The sequence below is a fragment of the Sander lucioperca genome, chromosome 15 (genome assembly GCF_008315115.2).
Source record: "Sander lucioperca isolate FBNREF2018 chromosome 15, SLUC_FBN_1.2, whole genome shotgun sequence".
Classification (NCBI taxonomy): domain Eukaryota; kingdom Metazoa; phylum Chordata; class Actinopteri; order Perciformes; family Percidae; genus Sander; species Sander lucioperca.
Genome location: NC_050187.1, coordinates 16,560,313 through 16,580,605, shown reverse-complemented (window position 1 = coordinate 16,580,605; position 20,293 = coordinate 16,560,313). Strand labels below are relative to the sequence as shown.

Sequence of the window (20,293 nt, the reverse complement as noted above, 5' to 3'; positions counted from 1 at the left end):
GCTAAGGTGTTACCTAATGCATTCATACAGAAAGAAAGGTCATTGATTAAAAAGTTGCTCTGTGATGTAGGCAGAGAGATGAATGAGGCATGCAAAAACATGAGCATTGGGAGATGTCAATGCGTTCAGTTTTATTCAACGTGATGACCTTCCCATGGAGAGCTACCCGAGGTAGGACATTACTGTCTCAGGACACTACTCTTAGAAAAACATTGTGTCTGGTCTCTGGAAAATGCATTCACTGTCCTTTCCCTTGAATAGGCAGCATTTTAATCATTGTCCAGATGTTCCATCTCAACACTGATGGCAATTGCAATTCAGTGAATGCTTTTATATCTTGAGAGCTTGACATTACTGAGGCACGTACATTTTTAGTATAACTGGCCCCACTGGAAAGGGAATGGCTAACATTGACGGCGGCAGTATCAGCCTTTAACCATTAAAACTTGGTTAAAGTGGTCCTCCAGAAAATGTAGATCAGGCTGTCTAAGAGCGCAATTGGATCCAAAAATTATAAGACAAATAGATCTGAGACCTTTTATAGGCCTGTCTAGCAATAAGAGGTAATGGTCAAGATACTTTGGAGTTAACTCAGCACACATAAATACAGGCAAATTCACTTGTTGTAAGTGCCTATTGCTTTCAATATCAATATTTAAATCACCTATAATCATATTTTTTGGAAATGTTTTGCTCATAGTGACGAACCCACAGACACTGCCTGCCTAGTTTTAAATAACAATAAGTGACTGTGACTAGCTGGTGAACATAGTGGAGCATTTAGCAGCTTAAGAGCCAGATTTTTCCCTCAGGAGTTAATGGAGGCCAAAAGGGAGCTAAAGGGAGATTGAATACTGAACTTACATTCACCATGGCACCCAGAAACACAAAACAGAATGTGTGGATGGGGCATAGTTAAAAGAGGAATTCAACCAAATTCTTCACACTTCACGCTGTTAGATCAGCGTATATTGACGTATAATTGACAAAAAAAAAGCGAGAGATAACTGAACTTTGTCTCTTTAACAGATTGTCAGTAAACTGATGTCCACAGGATTGTAATGGTGAGAGAATAATGAAACAGAGCTTGATACAATAATCTTCAAAAATTAGTTTTCTTATGAGTACACATAATCCCTAGTCTCTGATATCTGATTACTAAATGCATGCCTTCAATAAAAAAAACATTTAAAAAAAAGTTTTCAGCAAACACTGCTGTCTCACTGGTCATGGTCAAAATGCCAGCACAATTAAATCTTTCAGTGGAACTGGCTCTGTAGATTTAGGGTATGTCTTCTTGCACTAGCCACTCATCTCCTAGAGGGTAAAGTCAGTCCTAATCATCATAAGTATAATCATTTTCAAGGGTCCTGGGGGGGGGGAATCTCAGGTTCCCCCCCCCCCCACCTTCTCAGGTGCACTATCAAAACGTTCTTTCAATGCTTGACTGGGGTTATCATGTTATTGCATATATTGTACTGAAACCAGTGTCCACTCATGCTTTATCAACAAAGAATATTATCAGCTTAGAGCACACTGGTCTAATCAGGAAAGAAATGCACCATGGGAAAAAGCTGATGAGTCATAATTGTTATTAATAGTTATTAGAACTCCCCCTTTGCTTATAGGATTGATTCAATTCTAGGACTTAAAACCCACTCAAATACAGAGATGGTAAATACTACTTAGACCTAGCCTGATGTGACTTTTTTTTTATCATATCTTGAGGTTTCCTGACCTGAACCCCACACTTGGCTCGTACATGTCAAATAATCTCTGTAGTGGCTTTTTCTGCTGTGTGCTTCCTGTCCTACAGGGGAGGTAGCTTACTCTAAGGGCCTTACTGTCATGTCTTAATGAAGTGTCTGCTCTCTGTAGCGGTGCCTTGTCACATCTAATTAAACCATAATGCACTTGTGTATGCATTCACAAACAATGGACCAGCTATTGTACACATACACCAAGAAATGCTACTCGCTTCTCTTGTCTACTGATATGTTTTAGACTGTTCTACCCTGGCTTCATTTATTTATTGTTTGGGGAAATTATTGCTTCCCCCAAGTGAACTTTTTTGTGCTAATTGGAGACAAATTTGAAATATACAGTACCCTATCTGCTGATGTCAGTTTTGAACCCGAACTGCCAACCCACACAGGTCTGATGGTCAGGTTTAGTGTGATATCTCAATTTCTTTCAAAAAACAAAGTTGTGTAAACATTGCAGTCATTGCATTTTTTCATATATTTTTTAGGTAACATTTAGACAACAACAGCTGCAAATGTGCGAGTATTGGGTATCATTGTAATGTCTGCATTAAATACTAAATATATGGAAGCCAGATCCGATACAACAACATGTTATGTATTGCAGCATGTTGATTACCTTACACGGCAGCTGGATTCTTGTGAGAGAATTGTGGGATCACCAATCCTTGACCAGCGAGGAGCTACGGGTGTGGTGTGGTTTAGGTATGTGTTCAAAAGGCAATGATGGGTCCTGAAGGGGTTTGCGTAGATGCTGCAGTAGCATCAGTTATATCGCACCTAGAGAGTATTTATTTATTGAAAGAAGAGCAAAGAACGGCACTGAAGGTTTTTCCTGATTGAAAAGATGTTTTCGCAGTTCTCCCGACGGGCAAGAGTTTGATAGACCAATGGTTCATCCAATCACCTGCCAGGTTTTTTTTTAACTGCCTACCCTTTTCCAAACAGTTTCCAATGATGGCCTTTTAGATGGTTCTGTTAACAAACACAAAAATGTGACGCATCATTTTAGGTTTTTGAAGGGCTGGTGGACAAAATGACGGAAAATGTCAAACTGCAGAAAGATAGCATTTAACACTAGATGATGCTTAATCAAAACCACTCAAGGATAAGAGATACAATGTAGCTTTTACCTTCCCAGCAAAAAAGAAAGAAAAGACGAAAGCCTGCTATCTAGAAGAGACATTGAGAGCGCTTGACAGTGATGGACCTTTACCTGCATTGCTCTGTATTATCAACCCTGGCCAGCACACATACAGTATATAAATCTCACAACCGGTCATAGTGTGAGACTGCTATCCACCAGCAGTGCTGTCAGCAGGTACATCCTCTAAAGTTGGTATTGGCTCAAGCATCATGGAGAGGCACAAAGACAGAAACCTCCAAGAGAAAAATGTCATATGATAAGATCTTACAGAATGCGGTATTTCTGTAATGTAACAGAACCTTGGCTGTGTTTTTGTATCAGTATGTAGAACACAAAATGTGATGTGTGCTTTGCTAATATTCTATTTAGCATCAAACTAGTTTTTTTTAAAGTCAGTTTTTATAGCTATAATCTACCTTTAATAATAACACTCAACATTCATTTTTGGTTCTGTTTTATAATATAATTAGTAACTACTCTTTGACTTGACACTTGACTAAATGTAGCAGACACACTAGAGCAATGGTTTCCTAGTCATTTTTGAGCCATTGTATTCCTCCATTGTTTTTTTCATTATTTTCTTTTTAATAGTTATTTATTTCTTATTTTTTTCCCTTTTGAAAACGTTAATGTCACCTTTTTTTGGTTTTAATATAACAATAAAACGCGACTACAGCCATTCTAACAGCTCTGTGAGATTGTATGTAGGCACAGCGGTGCTTTGACATGATTGCTAACATCAGCATGCTAACATGCCACTTTTTCAAACATATTAGAAGCATTTTCTTCTCTTTCTTTCTATTCCAGCCAATATGGTATTTCTTAAACACAACTAATATTTGGTCTTATCTGGCATTTCTTCCTTGCCATGTTTCTTTCATAACCTTTTTTGCAGAGTGCAATTTCTGTTTTATAGTTTGTTGCTGGTGGAAATTCAAGATATGCAGATTTTAGCCTGTCCCTGGGGAGAATGAATAGGGAGAATGAATGGCCACTATGTCACATCATTGCAACCACATAGCCAATTGGCCCCACTATTTGTAAATTAACCCTAGGTGAGTTGGGTGTAATGGTCGTTCGGGGGGAAGTGTGGGACATTCAAAACACATTGGGTGGGCCATTTCATTTGCACTCACAGCACGTGGTTCAGTTCTGGCTGAACTGGCTTGTAGTGACTCTGTTTGTCTTGGTCCCTGAGACGAGGGGCAGAAGCCTGGCCTCTCTTTAATTCACAGGGATAATCGAAGATTTGACATGCTGCACTGCTACACCTTCAGTGCAGTGTGTGGGTACCTCGTCACCTCCCTCGCTGGCTCTTACAAAGACACTGTAATAAACTTAGTGTCACAGTAATGTGGTGAAAAATCTTCTGCAACTTAGTATCCAATAACAGCTCAGTCTGCAGATTCACTTCTTTTATAATTATCCATGTACTATTTCTCTTTATTGTGTCTGGTACTACCTTTAGGCATTGTGATTGTCCTAGTAATGGTAGGGATTATTGTTTTACAAGCTCAGGCTGCAATAAGTCTGCACAGCCTAGATTTAATACTAATCCTGCAAGCATCAATACTAAAATCTGAGACTTACCTTGAGTATTAAGCACTCCTCACCCAACTGCACACATGCAGTGCAGGTTCTTTAATTGTGCTACATGATATGATACTTGGATATGAGTTTAAGGATTATTTGGTCTTTAGTTTTAGGTGCATGAGATCTACTGTTACATTTTGACATTGCACATCTGATCTTAAGGATAGATTTAATGTTGAGCAACTCTCAATGAAAACCAAATATCTAAAATCATAATTCAAAACAAAAACTCATAAAGATGTACAGTAGACAGCTATGAAAAGCTATTTTTTTCTGCGTAACAATTTTCTTGTTTGAGTTCACGTATGATCAGACTGGCAGGACATTAATGAGCCGTAACCTGGAGCTTTTTATACCCCAAACAAGAAGCAGTTTAGTCTAGGTTTGAAGTTATGCCTTGTGTTCCACTGAGTTTTACAAAGTAAGTTTCCAATATAGGGGAGTGCTGTTCAGTTGTGAGACAGACAACGATGGAAAAAGTGGCGTAAATGCATATTTTCTTTTAACATTTGATTACTTTCAAATGTCAGTATCGTTAAGTTAATTGAGAAGACACAGAGGTGGCGAAATAGCTCTATAGCGACTTAGTGATCAGTCGCACTGCCCCACTACTTACCGGGAAAAATGGCTCACTACTGGAAACATCACAATATTTTAAAAGCATAAGATTACTTTGTTCATTGTGTAGCCATCATACCCATCTGTGTTTGTGCTGGTGTCAGCCATGTGATCGTGACTCACCGCTCACACTGCTGAATTTCATGATTGGTAGTTGTTTTTTAAGATGGATTTTTATTGCGTTTTGTTTTCATTGGAAGGTCGTGGAGACAGAGGAAAGATACCAGGCATGCAATTTGGTAAATGGCATGCAATTTGGCCACCACTGAACTCAGATGATGGTTAAATGAAATGCAGAGTCTGCCCAGATCATCCCCAACAGATATGGGAATGACCCACATGGACCTACATCCTATTGGAATTAAACTGTCATGAAAAAAGTGAAATCATGGTTTTGAAAAGGCCCAAAGTAATCAGTCATGTTGGATGAATCTTATTTCATTCATAATAGTAAACCTAACTGCCTCATGGACTTAGAGACATACTGCAGTGTTTGGCCTGAGTGTCAGTGCCCTGTAAGGTTGTGGGGCCTTCAATTATTCACAGAAAGAAAACATCCTCGGGATAAGATTTCCCCTGCAATGCAGATGTATGGGATTGACTATCATGCTCCTGAGACACTGAAGCTTGAGAGGAAAAACAGAGCGATGGCTATCAAATGGCTCGCTTCACTGACAGGTGTACTATTGATTTTTCTGGTTTTATTACTATTTATTGTCATATATTCCTTTATGAAAAGGCCTGGTGTCACCACCTATCCAAACTGAAGAAACTAAAAAACCAGAGTGGATAATTCAATGGCTGCATGTGTAACAATCATTTGCTCAGAGCAGAAATGGGTTGAATTGTAGGATACAGAATGTAGATGGGCAGATCTGTACTTGTGTGTTGTGTGCTGACCTGCTCACTTTGCCCCTAAAGTGAGGTGTGTGTTGTTGAAGGTGATGCTGATGTGTGTTTGCCCCAGGCCCCGGTCATGGGTTTGTGCCCACCCAGTGCTGACAGATGGCAAAGGAGGTAACGCTGTCGACCAGCAGTGGCCCCAGGCCCGGGGCGTTCACTCCCAGCGACAGACCATATCCATCATCTCAGCCTCACCTGGGGCCATTATGGAAGCTGCCTTTCCATGTGTCCATGTGACTCGCTGATCCAGTCCACCTTGGCAGGGGTGAACACATGCATGCCAGTGTGCATTGACGTGCGTTCACATAATTTGATGAATGTTTGCATTTTTTGATAGTTGACAGCAGAGAGTTGACAGCTTGTCTGCAGCGGGTACATGATCTGAACATTAGCCAGCTGATGCCCTAGGATGCCTTGTCTTCCTTTGGTGCCTTATTTTCTGTATGCTTGTTTTAAACATTTTCTAAAATTGTTAGAGCCAAGTACATCAAACATACTGATGTTATTATTAAGATCGTCAACAAAGAAGCATTTTTTGTTTTTGCAGGTTTACACTGCTGGCACCATTACAGAGCAATACAGATTGCCCCACTAAGTCTGTTTGGATTACAAAAATGAAACCTACGCAGTGTGAATGTCATCTCTGTTGTTTGCAAAGTGTTGGATTGTTCGTGGAGGAGATACTGACACTGACAGCTTTACAGCATGTTTTATAGACCATGTTGTTATCTCTCAGGACAATTGCTGTTATGTTTTGTAGAAACACAAAATAGTCCTGGGCCAACTGTTGAACATAATGTACAATTTGTCCTACAGTGCATTGCTCCCACCTGCAAGATTCCGCGATCAGCAGGTTTATACATCACATTCATGAACATGAGCTCTGCCAACTGCTCATTGAGCTGTGCTGAGCTCTCTCCATTTTTTAAAACAAATTATATTTTTCAAAAGCTGGTAGAAAGTGTCAGCCACAAACTGACTTATGCATTTATAAGCTCCTTTATTTAATATATTCATTCAGTTGTAGATATTTGTTTGCAAAGAACATTAGTAAACTAAAAGACCTTGACTTGAGGAGTGTAAATCTACTGTATGTTCATCTATCTTATTTTCTGTATTTAGACTTTCATACTAGTACCAATTGAGTTTACAGCTTTAGATTAAAATCATAATCTACACATATCAAGATGGCTGGTTCTTTTCGGGGAGAAGCCATCTTGACCTGATGTTGAACATCTAGTATAAAGGCGAGTTAAGAGATGGAAGGTAGAATAATATAAAGTAACGTCATTACCACATAGATTCAATTAGGAAATTCCAGGAGATACAGCTCTGCATGCCAGCAAATGAAGCCTGTTAGTTTGTTAGGCAAGTGGACAAGAGAAAGAGAGTAATGGAGAAATGGCCTTGGGAAAGGAATATAACTCAATCAAACCAACAAGTGCTTATGATTTGACTCTACATTTATTAAAATGAATAATTGGACATTTTGGGAAACATTCCCTTTCTTGCCAAGAATGAGATGTTCAATGTACTTACATCTGTACAGTAAATATGAAGCTACAGCCAGCGGCCAGTTAGCATATCTTAGCACAAAGACTGGAAACATGGGGAAACAGCTAGCCTGGCTCTTTTCAAAGTCTGCCTAACAGCACATCTAAGCTCAATAATTACCAAGTTTACTTGTTTGTTTAATCCGTACAAAAAACAAAGTGTAAAAAGGACGTGGTTTTACAGGAGATTCTAGGGTTGCCAGACAACCAGTAGAGACTCCAAGAAGCGACTGTGTTTACAACGTGTTTAGTAGTGAGCTTTAGAAGTGCAGGTAGGTAGATTTTGTTATCTACATAACTAGGCTAGCTGTGTCCCCCTGTTTCCAGTCTTTGTGCTAAGCTAAGCTAATGTGGCTGCTGACTGTAGCTTCATAATTAGCATACAGACATAAAAGTGGTATAAATGTTGTCCTCTAACTCTTGGCAGGAAAGCAAATAAGCATATTATCACAAAACAGCGATGTATTCCATTAAAGCATCTTTTTGCAAATCCAAAGCTGAATCAAAATTTTAAAGAAAAAAAGAAATTAAACAAAAACAGTATCTATAAATAATTCACAGAAGTTGCAGTACAAAATGTAATAGTCTGGTATTACAACACTGCCACAGGGATGGATTAGTGATATAAAAATCTATTTTCCTTGGGAGACTCCATAAATGCTGCCAATTTAGGCTTTCTATTATTAAGATTTTTTTACAATTTATTTCTACCCTGAATTTTATTACTGTGTCTATTGTTTCAACTCTACTGAACAAGAGCATTGCTCATTTGTTTATAGCACTTGGCCCTTTGTGAATGACACATCTAGACCTGGAGGACAGGAATCTGATTATGATGGCGCTCTGTGGGAGCTACAGGCGACCTGGTCTGCTGTTGTAGGGCAAAGCTTCTCTTCCTCTTTCCTCATGTCATGTTTTTGCAAACGTTACACACGGGAATTAGGCCCGCTCACATTCATCTCAGCAGTGATGGCATCTATATTAGGATGACAAATTTGTTCCTGTCACTTGATGAGGGACTGGGACTGCATGTCAAGACGCAGGTAAAGTCAGGAAGACAGTGATTTGTGGCCAGGCTGCATATCTCTTCCTCTCCTGCTTTCTCTTTCTCAAAACACACACAGACACATGCTTATATTTGTCATCTATTTATAGATTTTGAGCGAAAGGAACAAGAAGATGAATAATTACATAGTTATTTTGGATTGAACCTAACAATTTCCCCAAAATGACAAGTGTTTGTAAGTTAGCATTTAGATAGAAAGCGCCATGATTACAAGCCATTGTCTGGTATTTGTTATTCCTCCCTCACTCCCCAGCTTATCCTTAGTGTATGATATTCCTCCAGGGCAGTTCTCTGCTCTCAGGCCAGATTACTACCAAGGCGAGCTACAGACACAGCGCACAGAGCTCCAGATTCGATTTCAGATAACGAAAATATCAGGGCATCCAGAGGGGAAAGATTTCATTTATCTAAGAAGTGTGAAAGCAGGGATAAGGGGGAGGGACAAAGCCGACCATGTAATATACTTCTATGGAGCAGTATTTATGCATAGGCAAGAGAGAGAAGAAATGAAAGAACAAGGGGGGGGGGGGAGCGTAGGAGGTAGATGGAGGCAGATAGTGTTATGAATTTCATATTAAGATTTTATCATTTAGAGCATGTAGCTAACAGAAGGCATCCAGCCTTCTCCTGTGTAATCTTCTTGAAGCTGTGTCCTACATGGCAGCCGCTCGATGTGCACTCTTTCTGCACTGTGAGGTGACTACAGGCACTCGCCCATATTGTGTGCACATTATTGATATGTCCCCAGTAATAAATTATAAGCACCATGCTTAATTAGAAATCTAAATAACTGTTTGTCATCCGTCGCACAGAATGTCTCGAGTTGTATGAGGAGATTAATTGGGCACCAGTCACACATGGTTCACTCAAAGTCAGTGACTGACATAGTGATAGTGTTACGCAGGCACTGACTGGGAAATGGACTGTTTCCTCCCACGCAGCCAGACAACTTTCCCAGTTACCCTGGTGCCTGAGCCATTTCAAACACCACATTAAATGTTGAATTTTTATTAAGGCCATGTGGATGACTGTTCCTGGAAAATAAGTTGAGCGGGGTCCTGAGGGGGACTTGAGAAACATCTACAAAGTGCCGCAGCAGTGCCTTGAAGCAGCCACATTAAAAGGAGTCCTCACACAGCAGTGTTTTCAGGTCCCCCGAGATAGACCGTGTTTAATGAGGGCACAGGCATGTGTACATTTTGAAGCAGCTCTGTATTTACTTAACATCCATAACTTCTTGTACAGTACACTTGTACACTCCTACATTAGCCCCTACCTGTCCCTTTTGTATCGATCTCTCAAATGCAGCCTTTCATTTTACATAGCAGTAGCTTTTTTTGGGCCTGTGCACCAAGCTAGCAATTGCCGACTCATTCCCAAGCCGTATCGTTTTTCTTTAATTGTTAGACACAAAATATGCTGGTTTAAATGTATTCATTCCTTTGACTTTACTCCCACAATGAGAAATACATTAACACCCCTTTCACATTAGCAACAACCTTTACACGCCCCAGTAATAATGAAATCCAATGCTCTTCTGCAGACATACGCATTAACAAACAACTGTTTTTGGACAGATTAAATCCACCAGACTGTTCACGTGTAACAGAAATTGAATGTCATTACCAGTTGTCTTGGGCATGTCTGTGTTTCTGTGTGAAACTATGCTTGTATGATTCCACACTGCGTCCTGTGGGTGTACCAGGTGTGTGAAGCTGCCTCCCAGCACCTTGTTAGACTGTCTGGGGTGCAGTGACTTAAGCCTCGAGGAAGATGTATGGCAAGACAGGAACATGTGGGTATCAGGGGAGAAGATGCAGAGCCTCCGACCATTCTTTTTTTAATGACACTTTGATACTCTGCCTGAGGTCCAGTTGCAGCAACAGCTGCTTCATTTTAAATAAAGCAAAAGCTTTCTCCCAAAAGGGATGGTGTCTCATAACTTAGCAAGTGAAAACAGCTGTCCACCACGGCCAGTTTTACTCTATTGCATACACAGCCAGTCAAAGGAGAAAGATAAAGATACCAATTACTCTGACTTAATTGCCTTTGAGAAATGCCAGCATCTTTTTCCATGAATTCTCAGGTGCTCTGAAGAATCACTACCTACAGAATGCACTCAGTGGCATGCTCATATGGCTCAGGTAATTACTGACAGCTTTGATCCTTTTTAATCATTCACTTTGTTCCTTAACATCAAAGTTGTTGGAGTCCTAAAAGTCAGGATTGGTGTTGTGAGAACTGTTTTGTTTATCATATAATTATGTCAATGCAGTGCTTTAAAATAGGCTTATACTAACAAGCAATTTCTACACGTTTTTTTTTTTTTAAAGCGATTTATCTCCACCATGCCTATTATTTCTCCAAATGTTATCTTTTTAGTTATATATTTTTTAATTTTTCTTTCTGATACAAGATTTTGCTATTATTGATTATATTTTGTATGAGAACAGATAGTGCAGCTATACAGATGACAGTAACACGCCTTGCTCAGTGAAACACTTAGTTGACAATATTTTAGTAACATCTCAACAATACATTTCCCGGAAAATTAACGAAGCACTTGGTGTTAGATGCTCTTTGGAATATATTTTTGGTTTGTTTATTGACTGATGTTTTTTGGCAGTGCCTGTTTTGAATCTTTGTTGATCCATTTGCTGAGAATCGCAGAATCTGATGTAAATCCTCTTCCGCAGAATATCTCCATTTTTACCCGGCTGCTTGTTCCCTATTGTTCAGCACTTACTCTACTGAGTCGCAGTGGCAATCTGTTGTGCCACCATGAAGCCTCACATCAGAGCTTTTCTTTAATTGTTAAAAAGCTCAGAGAATCAAGATGTCTTGGATATTATACGTTTTGAGCATGATAAGCATGTTATATATATATATATATATATATATATATATAAATCCATCACTGTAGCTGTGATAGCGATAATGTCATTCCATTGTCGTCCATCCTTGCTTAAGTCTGTGTCTGTGTGAGTCCATGATGTTGACAGCTTGGCAGACCAGCAGTAGGAAGCGTGTGGGCGAAGGCCAGGCACACTGAGCTGAACTCCCAGTCATAGAGGCCCACACACCTTCATTATTCAGTTGGAATCTATTGAGCATCTGGGACTAAATTATTCATCAACATCGACCTAGTTCCAGGGTTCTAAGTTAGATACTTGGGTGTCATCAGGCGTTCTGATAAGACCTGCTGCTGCAGTGTGATAGCTGCCATGGGTAAATTCATCCCGTCTCTAACCATGAGCCGTTTCTATCTGCCGTCCCATCGCCTCACTCGCTCCTTCTCCCTCTCTCTCTCTCTCTCACTGGCACACTAATGATGTGTTGCTGCAGGAGTGAAGCTTAGGACAACAAACTCCTCCCAATTAGTCTGTGCAGACTAAAACTCTGGTCAGACCTGGACACTAGCAGGCCACTATTGTTGTAAATCAGTGCCAGCATGAGAAATAATGGCACAGGGTTTTGAGCAGGAACAGAATACGGATTGCTCTGATTTTACAGAGGCATTTGGAGCTTTGGCTTCAATGGCTGGTGCCAATTACAGACAAGATATAAAAAAAAAAAAAATGTTTTAGCTATAGCATTGGCGGAGTCCTTGATATGATTTATCCGAGATTATCATGAGATAATGGAAATAAAAGAAACATGAGGACAATACGAAGTACAGTTTGAACAACCTTGTGGCTGTTAGTGATTTTTTAACATTGAACTAAATAAAACAATAAGTAGAAAAGGATGCAATATCTATTTCTTTTCCTTTCAGAAAAGTACAAAATACACAAACATACTAAATGTTTTCTATAACTATTCTGAGCATCATTATTGGTGGAGAAATACCCTTGATCAAATATAACATATTTAATTATTGTCCTTGATATTTCAGTGAACACACTCCATCTGTAAGTGAGACACATTATGCTTAGGTCTTCTAAACATCCTGAAATCACATTTTTGCACATTATGGTTCTAAAACCTGTCTGTTGGCATGTAAAGTGAGATTAGAATAAACGATTATTAAAGATAATATAACATTCTACTTGTAAAAAACAAAACAAAAAAAAACGGTGTTTTTACAATATTCAGACAAATATTCTCTGTTGGAGAGACTTTTGTGCAGTCCACCTCTATCAATGATTTCTTCCTTGTCGTCTTCCTTGACAGCACGTGTGGAACGGTTATTCGGTAGGAAGCTTACTTTTAATGGATTGAGTGAAGTGTGAGCATATGGGTCGTGGAAATGAAGGATCAGACGTAGTAGGACAAAGATCAGAAGTTTTTTTAAAAATCTGCAGGTTTGCATGCAGTTTAGCAGACATGAAGACATTTTATGTGTTATGATAACATGGAGACATTTTCTCTTTGATATTTCAATCAACCCGAACTTTACTGTCTGATAACAGCCTTGGAATTTACAGATCTTAATGAGCAACAGATTATGAACATTGAGTAAAATAATCCATGTTATTATTGTCACCGATCAGCAATTAAACAAGAGAAAGAGAGCTTTGCGAAACTAGCTTATAGTGGGGAAAAAACAGGGCTTACTATGGAAAGAACAGAAAGGCAAAAGAAAACAGCAAGCATCCTCAGTGGAATACGTTACCGGGACAGCAGAGGCATGCTTCGGATAAAACCTTCAGATGCCTTCAGTGTCCTCCTGACTTTCAGCTCGTCTCCAAAGAGACATGTTGTGTGCCAGAGAGCATTCATCAAATTAGACCAGAGAGAAAACAATGTGAAAACCCACGGCTCTCCGTAGAGACATGCCGACAGGTTATCACAGAGGAAGGTGTCTCTTGCTCTCGAGCACCGGGTTAGCAGCACACAGTATCCTCTCTGAAGAGCTGCCCTCCTCTCCCTGCCACGATTAAGAGGGGAAAATATGCTTTCTGAGGAGAAGTGTAGAAATGTAGTGCACTATAGTAGAGCCACCTACTTCTTACAGTAGTTATTAGAGAGTGGCAATGGACACTGTCTAGTTGAGCATTAGTGGGGAGCAGATAAGTGTTTGTAGAGTTGTAGATAACCTGGTGTCCAGCAGAATGACACTGCTGACTAAGCTTTAGCGAGCATGCATGCAGACCGCGGCTTGGCCTGGACATCTCATTAAGGAGGACCATTATCAATCGTCAGAGATCGAAAAGCAGCATGACAGTGCTAAAGAAAGCACCAGGGCGCTTTTGGCTGAGTCAGGTTGGAATTTCCTGGTCCACATCCCCTTTGATGGTTCAATCAGTGCACGAGCCAAGGTCAGTCGATAGCTTTACTTCGCTATAAGGTCTACTAAGATTTATTTTTCTTTTCTTTTCTTTGTATATTAAACTCCCCTGACACCTAAATGATTTGAAATGACACTGTACTTGGAGAGTATGAACATGTTCATACATTTTGTATGAACACTAAAAACAGGTTTCTCTCTACACTATCTCTTTGTCTTCCATTAGTGTGTGTTTCATACTCCCAACTGTCTCCCCAGGTTTTCTCAGTACATCTCATAGTAGTATGCTCTCTGCTGCTCTGAGCAGAACCAGATAAATGAGCTGTGCTTCAGGTTCACCATGGCTTCAGCACTTTACCGCTAGATTAATGATGCTTTGCAAGCCGCGAGCCTTTGCTTTTAGCATTTTAGAAGTACCTTCATAAAATGAACTACAGGTACATTGTGTTTATTTGCTTTTCTATTGGAGCATCTTTACTGTGGGCATGATGCTCTACACATCAGTAAACCTGACTCTGCTGAGCTAATGAACCCTGCCATAAGCATACAGTATTTCTGGAAAACTTCAGAAAAAGAAACCTTGTTTTTATTTTGAAGTCAAATCACAGCGGTGTCCAAATCACCACATGCATACTCTGTGTTATTCCTCCTTTAGAAAAGATCTCCCTAAGATTTCAGTGTCCTTTTCAGACATCCCAGCCAAGCTACCTGTCAGTTTTCATCACAGTAGCTAAATTGCATGGTAAGCCCCTCACATAGCCCACACTGATTGCCACGGGTGAAAAAGAAGCCAAGCGTTGGAGAAGGACACCATGAATTGGTAATGTTATTGGATTTCAACCAGGTCATGACCACATCAAAATGTTGACCTACACACTAATCCTGGCTGGCAGACTTACACCCAGTAACACGTAAATTCATTTTAGCGTTGATTCAGAAGCTTACATCCACTACACGCACACGATTCATTTAAAAGTATAGCATAGGGTTGATATTTTGATAAAATCAAAAACAGATTGGACTTAGAGGTAGCTTACAGGCACAATTTAGCAACACTTACACATATCTACTCACAACCTTTGTCCTTGGAGGGTGAAATGAAATTATTTTATGGTGTTGATATGAAAGTATATATCATGGTTCCCTGTCACTTATTTGAAAATCTCAATCAAGTCGAATTACACATTTATAAGCTCACAGTTATTACAGTATGTTCATATAATGTAGATTTTTAAGGGTCGGACCTTTCATAAACGATTTTCTCCTGTTTTTACAGTCAAAACAGAAATGATGAATCCTTTAAATTGTACATTAATCCCATAAAGTACTGAATTCGATGTCTGCACTTCCAATTATATAATCAAAGATTCTCTTGTAAAGAGATGAACAAATAACCATATTCAAAATTGCATTTCACTGTAGTAATGGAGTTGAAGCTTTCTGACCTGAATGAGGAGACAGAACCATAAAAATATGAACGGGCATACACCTCCACTCAGGTAATTCTTTAGGGAGTTAACCTACATCTATACACCCACATCACACTGCTTCCTCTTCTCCACCTGCAAATAAATCTGAAGGAAAGTTTGAAAGAGAGAGAGAGGATGTGAGAGGTAGAGAGAGAGAGAGAGAGAATGAGAGTGGTAAGGTGGGAAGAAGAGAGAGGGAGTATTGATTCCTTGATTCCCGTACCTCTGCTAGTGAGTGCAGAGTGTCAAGATCTCCCGCCAGGAAAAACAAATCACAAGGCTGAAGTGATGGATGTGGCACTCCAGGATCTGGCGGTTTTGCCATCTGGATGGCCGACACTGTATATCAGCCTCATGCACAGCAAATTAAATATACATTTGGACGGCTTCCCCGGGCCTCACCCACCACAGATGCACCAAAAACGGCCCTCCGCCACAACTCCCTTAATGGGTTTGATCTATCATCTCCAGGTCTATTATGTAAAGATGATGTTGGTCCGTGTTCAGAATGTCAAAATGATGTTACAGTCACAATAAAATTGCATTATATGCATCCAAATGGATGTTAAGCAAAATGACATCACCTTTAATTTCCTTAAGATGAGTCAATACTAATCCAACTTGCAGATATATTTCGAAGCACTGTCAACCATCAGTGAAATAATGGCACAAATTGAATAAAACTCCCAAGTCCATCTTCATTTTTTAGGCCTAATGCATTTCTCACCCCTTTTTATTTTTCAATTGTGTTACTGTCATACACAGAGTATAAAAAAATGTAAGTGTAATAAATATTGTCACGCATGCATTTGAGAATTTAAAAATATTAGTACAAAGAGGATAAGTAGAGGTGCAAGGTTAAATATATAGCATCAGGTTATTCTGCTTAGCAGTGCTCCATAACCGAAAATCTAAGCCGGCCCTGAAGAGGCTGCCATGCTTAAATGAAATGACCTTTAACGCAGAGCTGATCAAATGGCCTGAAGCACGACTATAAAAGAACATTGCAGTACACTGTACTTTTTTCTGGTCTATTGTTTGCCCTTTCCTATTTTCCAAGAGGGTATTGTGTTTGGCGAGTGAAAAAGTGTATTGGAAACAGTCTAAAATGGATTTGGTGTTAGAGTAGATGTGGCAGGAGAGTAATGAAGCTCCTATGCATATGCCCTGATTTTGCTTTATTTTGGATGCTCATTATGTAAAAGTGATACTGAATCACATCGAAAGAAATGAGGGAAATATTGATTGAAACCTCTGCTGCTCTGCCCTTTGTTTTCATATCTCTTTTTTAAGCCCTCAGGGCTGCTTGTCCTCTAAATGTCAGAGGTGTTTTGTGATGGATCCTAACAAGCCCTTGAAGGGCTATGCAAAGCCACACACTGCAGCACAAACTGAGCATGCAAGTTGACAATTGTGCTGTGAACTTTAGCCTTCACCGTTGCTCAATAATCAGATCTCATTTCTGTAAGGATAGTGCCTTGAAAGCAGTGTAGCAGCTGCTACAGTGCCAGGCAGCGTGTGACAGTGTTGACAGATAAATCCAGCAGCCAAAGAGTGTAGCTGTCTGGATTCACATCTCATCTGCCCCGCTCTTCTTAACCTAACCCTCTGGAAGCACCACTACTGGTAGTTCGGAGTGGGGGCCATCTTACCCCATTGATGCATCTAAGTATTTCATGCCCTCACCACTCTATTGTTTGCCTCTCTCTTTTCAGACAACCGACGACTTGCTGGTGGCATCAGCCGAGTGTCCGAGTGATGATGAGGACATTGATCCCTGTGAGCCGAGCTCAGGTGGGTTAGGTTAGTCATCTCTTTTTTATTCTACTTCTCTCTGGGTGTGTCAGTGTGTCTCTGTGTGTCATAGTCCACCCCCACCAAGACACTCTGGGCTAACACAGTGTTTAAATGAGCAGATTGGAGTTTTAGTTAGAGCTTGAACACTTCTCAGAGGCTGAGCTGCTCTTCTTCTGGCTACCGTCGACTGCATGACACCTCAAGCCGGAGGCTGTCCATTAGGTCTGTCTGGGAAGCTTCCATCCTGCCACAGAGTTTGTTTTTTCTGGTTCTATATTTCAATGTACAGGAACGTAAAATATGAATGCAGTAAAACTTACAAGAAAGGCATTTTTTTCATTTATTTCTCTGGATAGCCTCAAGCTACAATTGACAATGTGAACTTGGAAGGTCAGCTAGGCTAACCTTTTAACTACAATCGTTTAAAGCAATAGTTCAACATTTTGGGAAAATACGCTTTCTTTGCTTTCTTGCTGAGACTTGGATAAGATAGACACCGCTGTTATATCTGTCCACTACATATGAAGCTACAGCCAGCAGTTGGTTAGCTTTGCTTAACATAAAGACTGGAAACAGGAAACCAGCTAGCCTGGCTCTGTACAAAGGCAACAACACAATCACCTCTGAAGCTCACTAATTAAAACATTATTTATTGCATAATAATTTACAATATTTAAAATTAGTGAACTTTTGATCAGTGCCAGGCTAGCTGTTTCCCCCTGTTTCCAGTCTTTATGCTAAGCTAAGCTAAGCGGCTTCTGGTTCTAGAATAATACTTACTGTACAGACATGATATCCATCATCTCATGTAACTTGTAGCAAATAAAAAAAGCACATTTCCCAAAATTATTTCTGTAATGTGATCAATTGCTTTTTCTTCAGTTAGTTGCTACTGATTGTTGCATGATAATAGTTTTATCTTCTGGTTTTTAATAGATTATTTGGCTTCCACCCATCGAGATTTAACTCACCCAACATCAGCACTTTTTTTAGAACAGCTCTGTCTGTGAGAATTGCATGCATAACTTAAAATTCCACACTGCTTACTTTGTTTTGTATGTGTCATAGCATCTGTTATTACGATGTTTTAATTGAGCACCTATTTTGTCGTTGTCAGCTCATGGCTTTTGCTAATGCACAAACAGAAGAGTTCTCAGAACAACAGAACAACGCACAAGTAATTATCAGACCAACATAACTCCCAACTCACGATATCAAGGAGGGTAAACCCAGAGAGGAGTGTGTGAAGGCTGATTTTTACACAAGTGTGTAGAGGGCTGATTTTTACACAAGTGTGTAGAGGGTCCCCACTGTTGTTGATTACGCTCTACAGCGAGCAGTGGGAGTTAACCCTGTTGTTCCTCATGTACTATTGTTCACGTTAGCTGCATGTGACATCCTTTGGAGTTTACGATTGCGTAAACTCCACACATATTAGTGTGTATTCTTCATAAAACATACAAAATATTTTAGTCCACAGTTGTAACAGTCCTCATATATTTAAACAAATAAAGCACTTTTTTTACTCTGTTTTTATCAGCTTTACTCTTACAAATTGGAATTGTAAATCTGTTTGTTCCCTGCAATACGGGCAAACTTTTAATCTCTTACCTTGCCACACACGGAAGGCAATTAAGTCTAACCCTTGCTCCCGCCTTTGAATAGAAGGATTTTCAAATGCATTCTGAAGTGATGAGACGCACCGAGAACAATTAAGTCCAGACCCAAGGCCCACCACTCCATCTAGATGTGCTATTGATCAGTATGTGGTCATAAAACCTTCACTAAATTAATGTCTGCCTCACAGCAAAGACTATCAACTTTCTAGTCTGTCTCTCTTCCTGTTCCTCTGGCCTTCCACTAGCAAGATTAGCTTTTGCCACAGTAACTCCCTTCCTATAACTCTCATACTGCACGTCAGATTTCCATTGGGCAGCATCACAATAGGTACTTCCAATGTACATCTGCTACCTCTGTCAAATATCATCCACAGGAGATTAGTCTGTGCACTGATTCACACTAGCAGCTTGCATTATGATATTTTTTGACAAGGGCATCTGCCAAAACATCAGTCGCGAACTGTGTGATGCTCAGGGACGCACACTCCCAGAGCAGAGTATCCCTCTCCTTCTGTGATCACTGAAGGGGATTTGACACCAGAGCTGCGGACTCCCAGGGTGGCAGCTGTCTAACACCGTATCCTGATTAATATCTACATTCAGAACGATTCACACGCTCTGCCAAGCACTCACCACATCTCAGACAGGGTTGCTGTGCATAAAGGATCCACTGTTGCTGATAAAGGACCACTTTCTCATATTACTGTTCAGCCAACTTCTTTTTAACACACCAATAATGTATTATTTTACACCTTGACAGTCTGTTCTGTCTGGCAACTCAAAAGCAGTGGCCAGATGCGCACACTCTTGATATCTGTGTTTCTCTCAACCTTGCACTCAGGCTTCACAGCGCATGTATACAGGATGATGTTGGTGCATAAGTGATCCCTAGAGGTGAGCTTTGAAGCAGACTTTTATGTGAGCTATCACTGGCCCAAGGTCAGCTCTAGATCATTCTGTGTATCAGCTGTTGAGTGACATCAATCGGGTAAACTTACTTATTGCCATGCTTTATTTCTCTTACCTCCGGAAACCATGGAAAGCCAGTGGTACCAGCAGAGCTTATCACCCGATTAGATCATACTGCAGCAAACTGAATCTCACACCCCCCGGTTCAGGAAACCACTGAGGAATACACAGACCCATGTTGCTGCAACACATCTGATCTGTAATGGGAGGCTTGTTGGGGGAGTGTGCATATAAGCAAGTGCTTTGGCTTCCATGTGATCTCACCTCACCTTTATCAGGAGATACATGAATATGCTGCATAATAACCTAATATGCCTTTAAGGGCAAGTCTGATGTTACAGAAATACTATATAAATCCTGACATTTAGCTTAAAATGCTACACTTTCCACACAAAAAAAGATTGTTCATTTAAAGGCCAGGATAAAGTGTTGGCTAATCATCTGAAGAAAATTGCGCAGTTGTGTGAAAATAGCCTCATGAACAGTCTCCCGAGGTGGCGGTCGGTGCTGATTTTCAAGTACCAACCTCAGTTTTCATGTTGAAAGTTAATAGAACAGGTTGTTGC

General features: G+C 40.1%; 1 protein-coding gene across 40 annotated transcripts in view; it reads left to right on the top strand.

The window, feature by feature from the left end:
• LOC116052148 (neurexin-1a) overlaps positions 1-20,293 on the top strand; it is a 269,327-nt gene that overhangs the window by 237,411 nt on the left and 11,623 nt on the right. For 30 of the 40 annotated variants that reach the window (XM_035992628.1, XM_035992630.1, XM_035992629.1 and 27 more), the window contains one exon: positions 17,058-17,145. In XM_035992628.1, coding sequence (XP_035848521.1) covers positions 17,058-17,145 — 88 coding nt within the window. The remainder of the gene's footprint in view (positions 1-17,057; positions 17,146-20,293) is intronic. The other 10 variants (XM_035992650.1, XM_035992653.1, XM_031302796.2 and 7 more) reach the window with 1 other exon arrangement.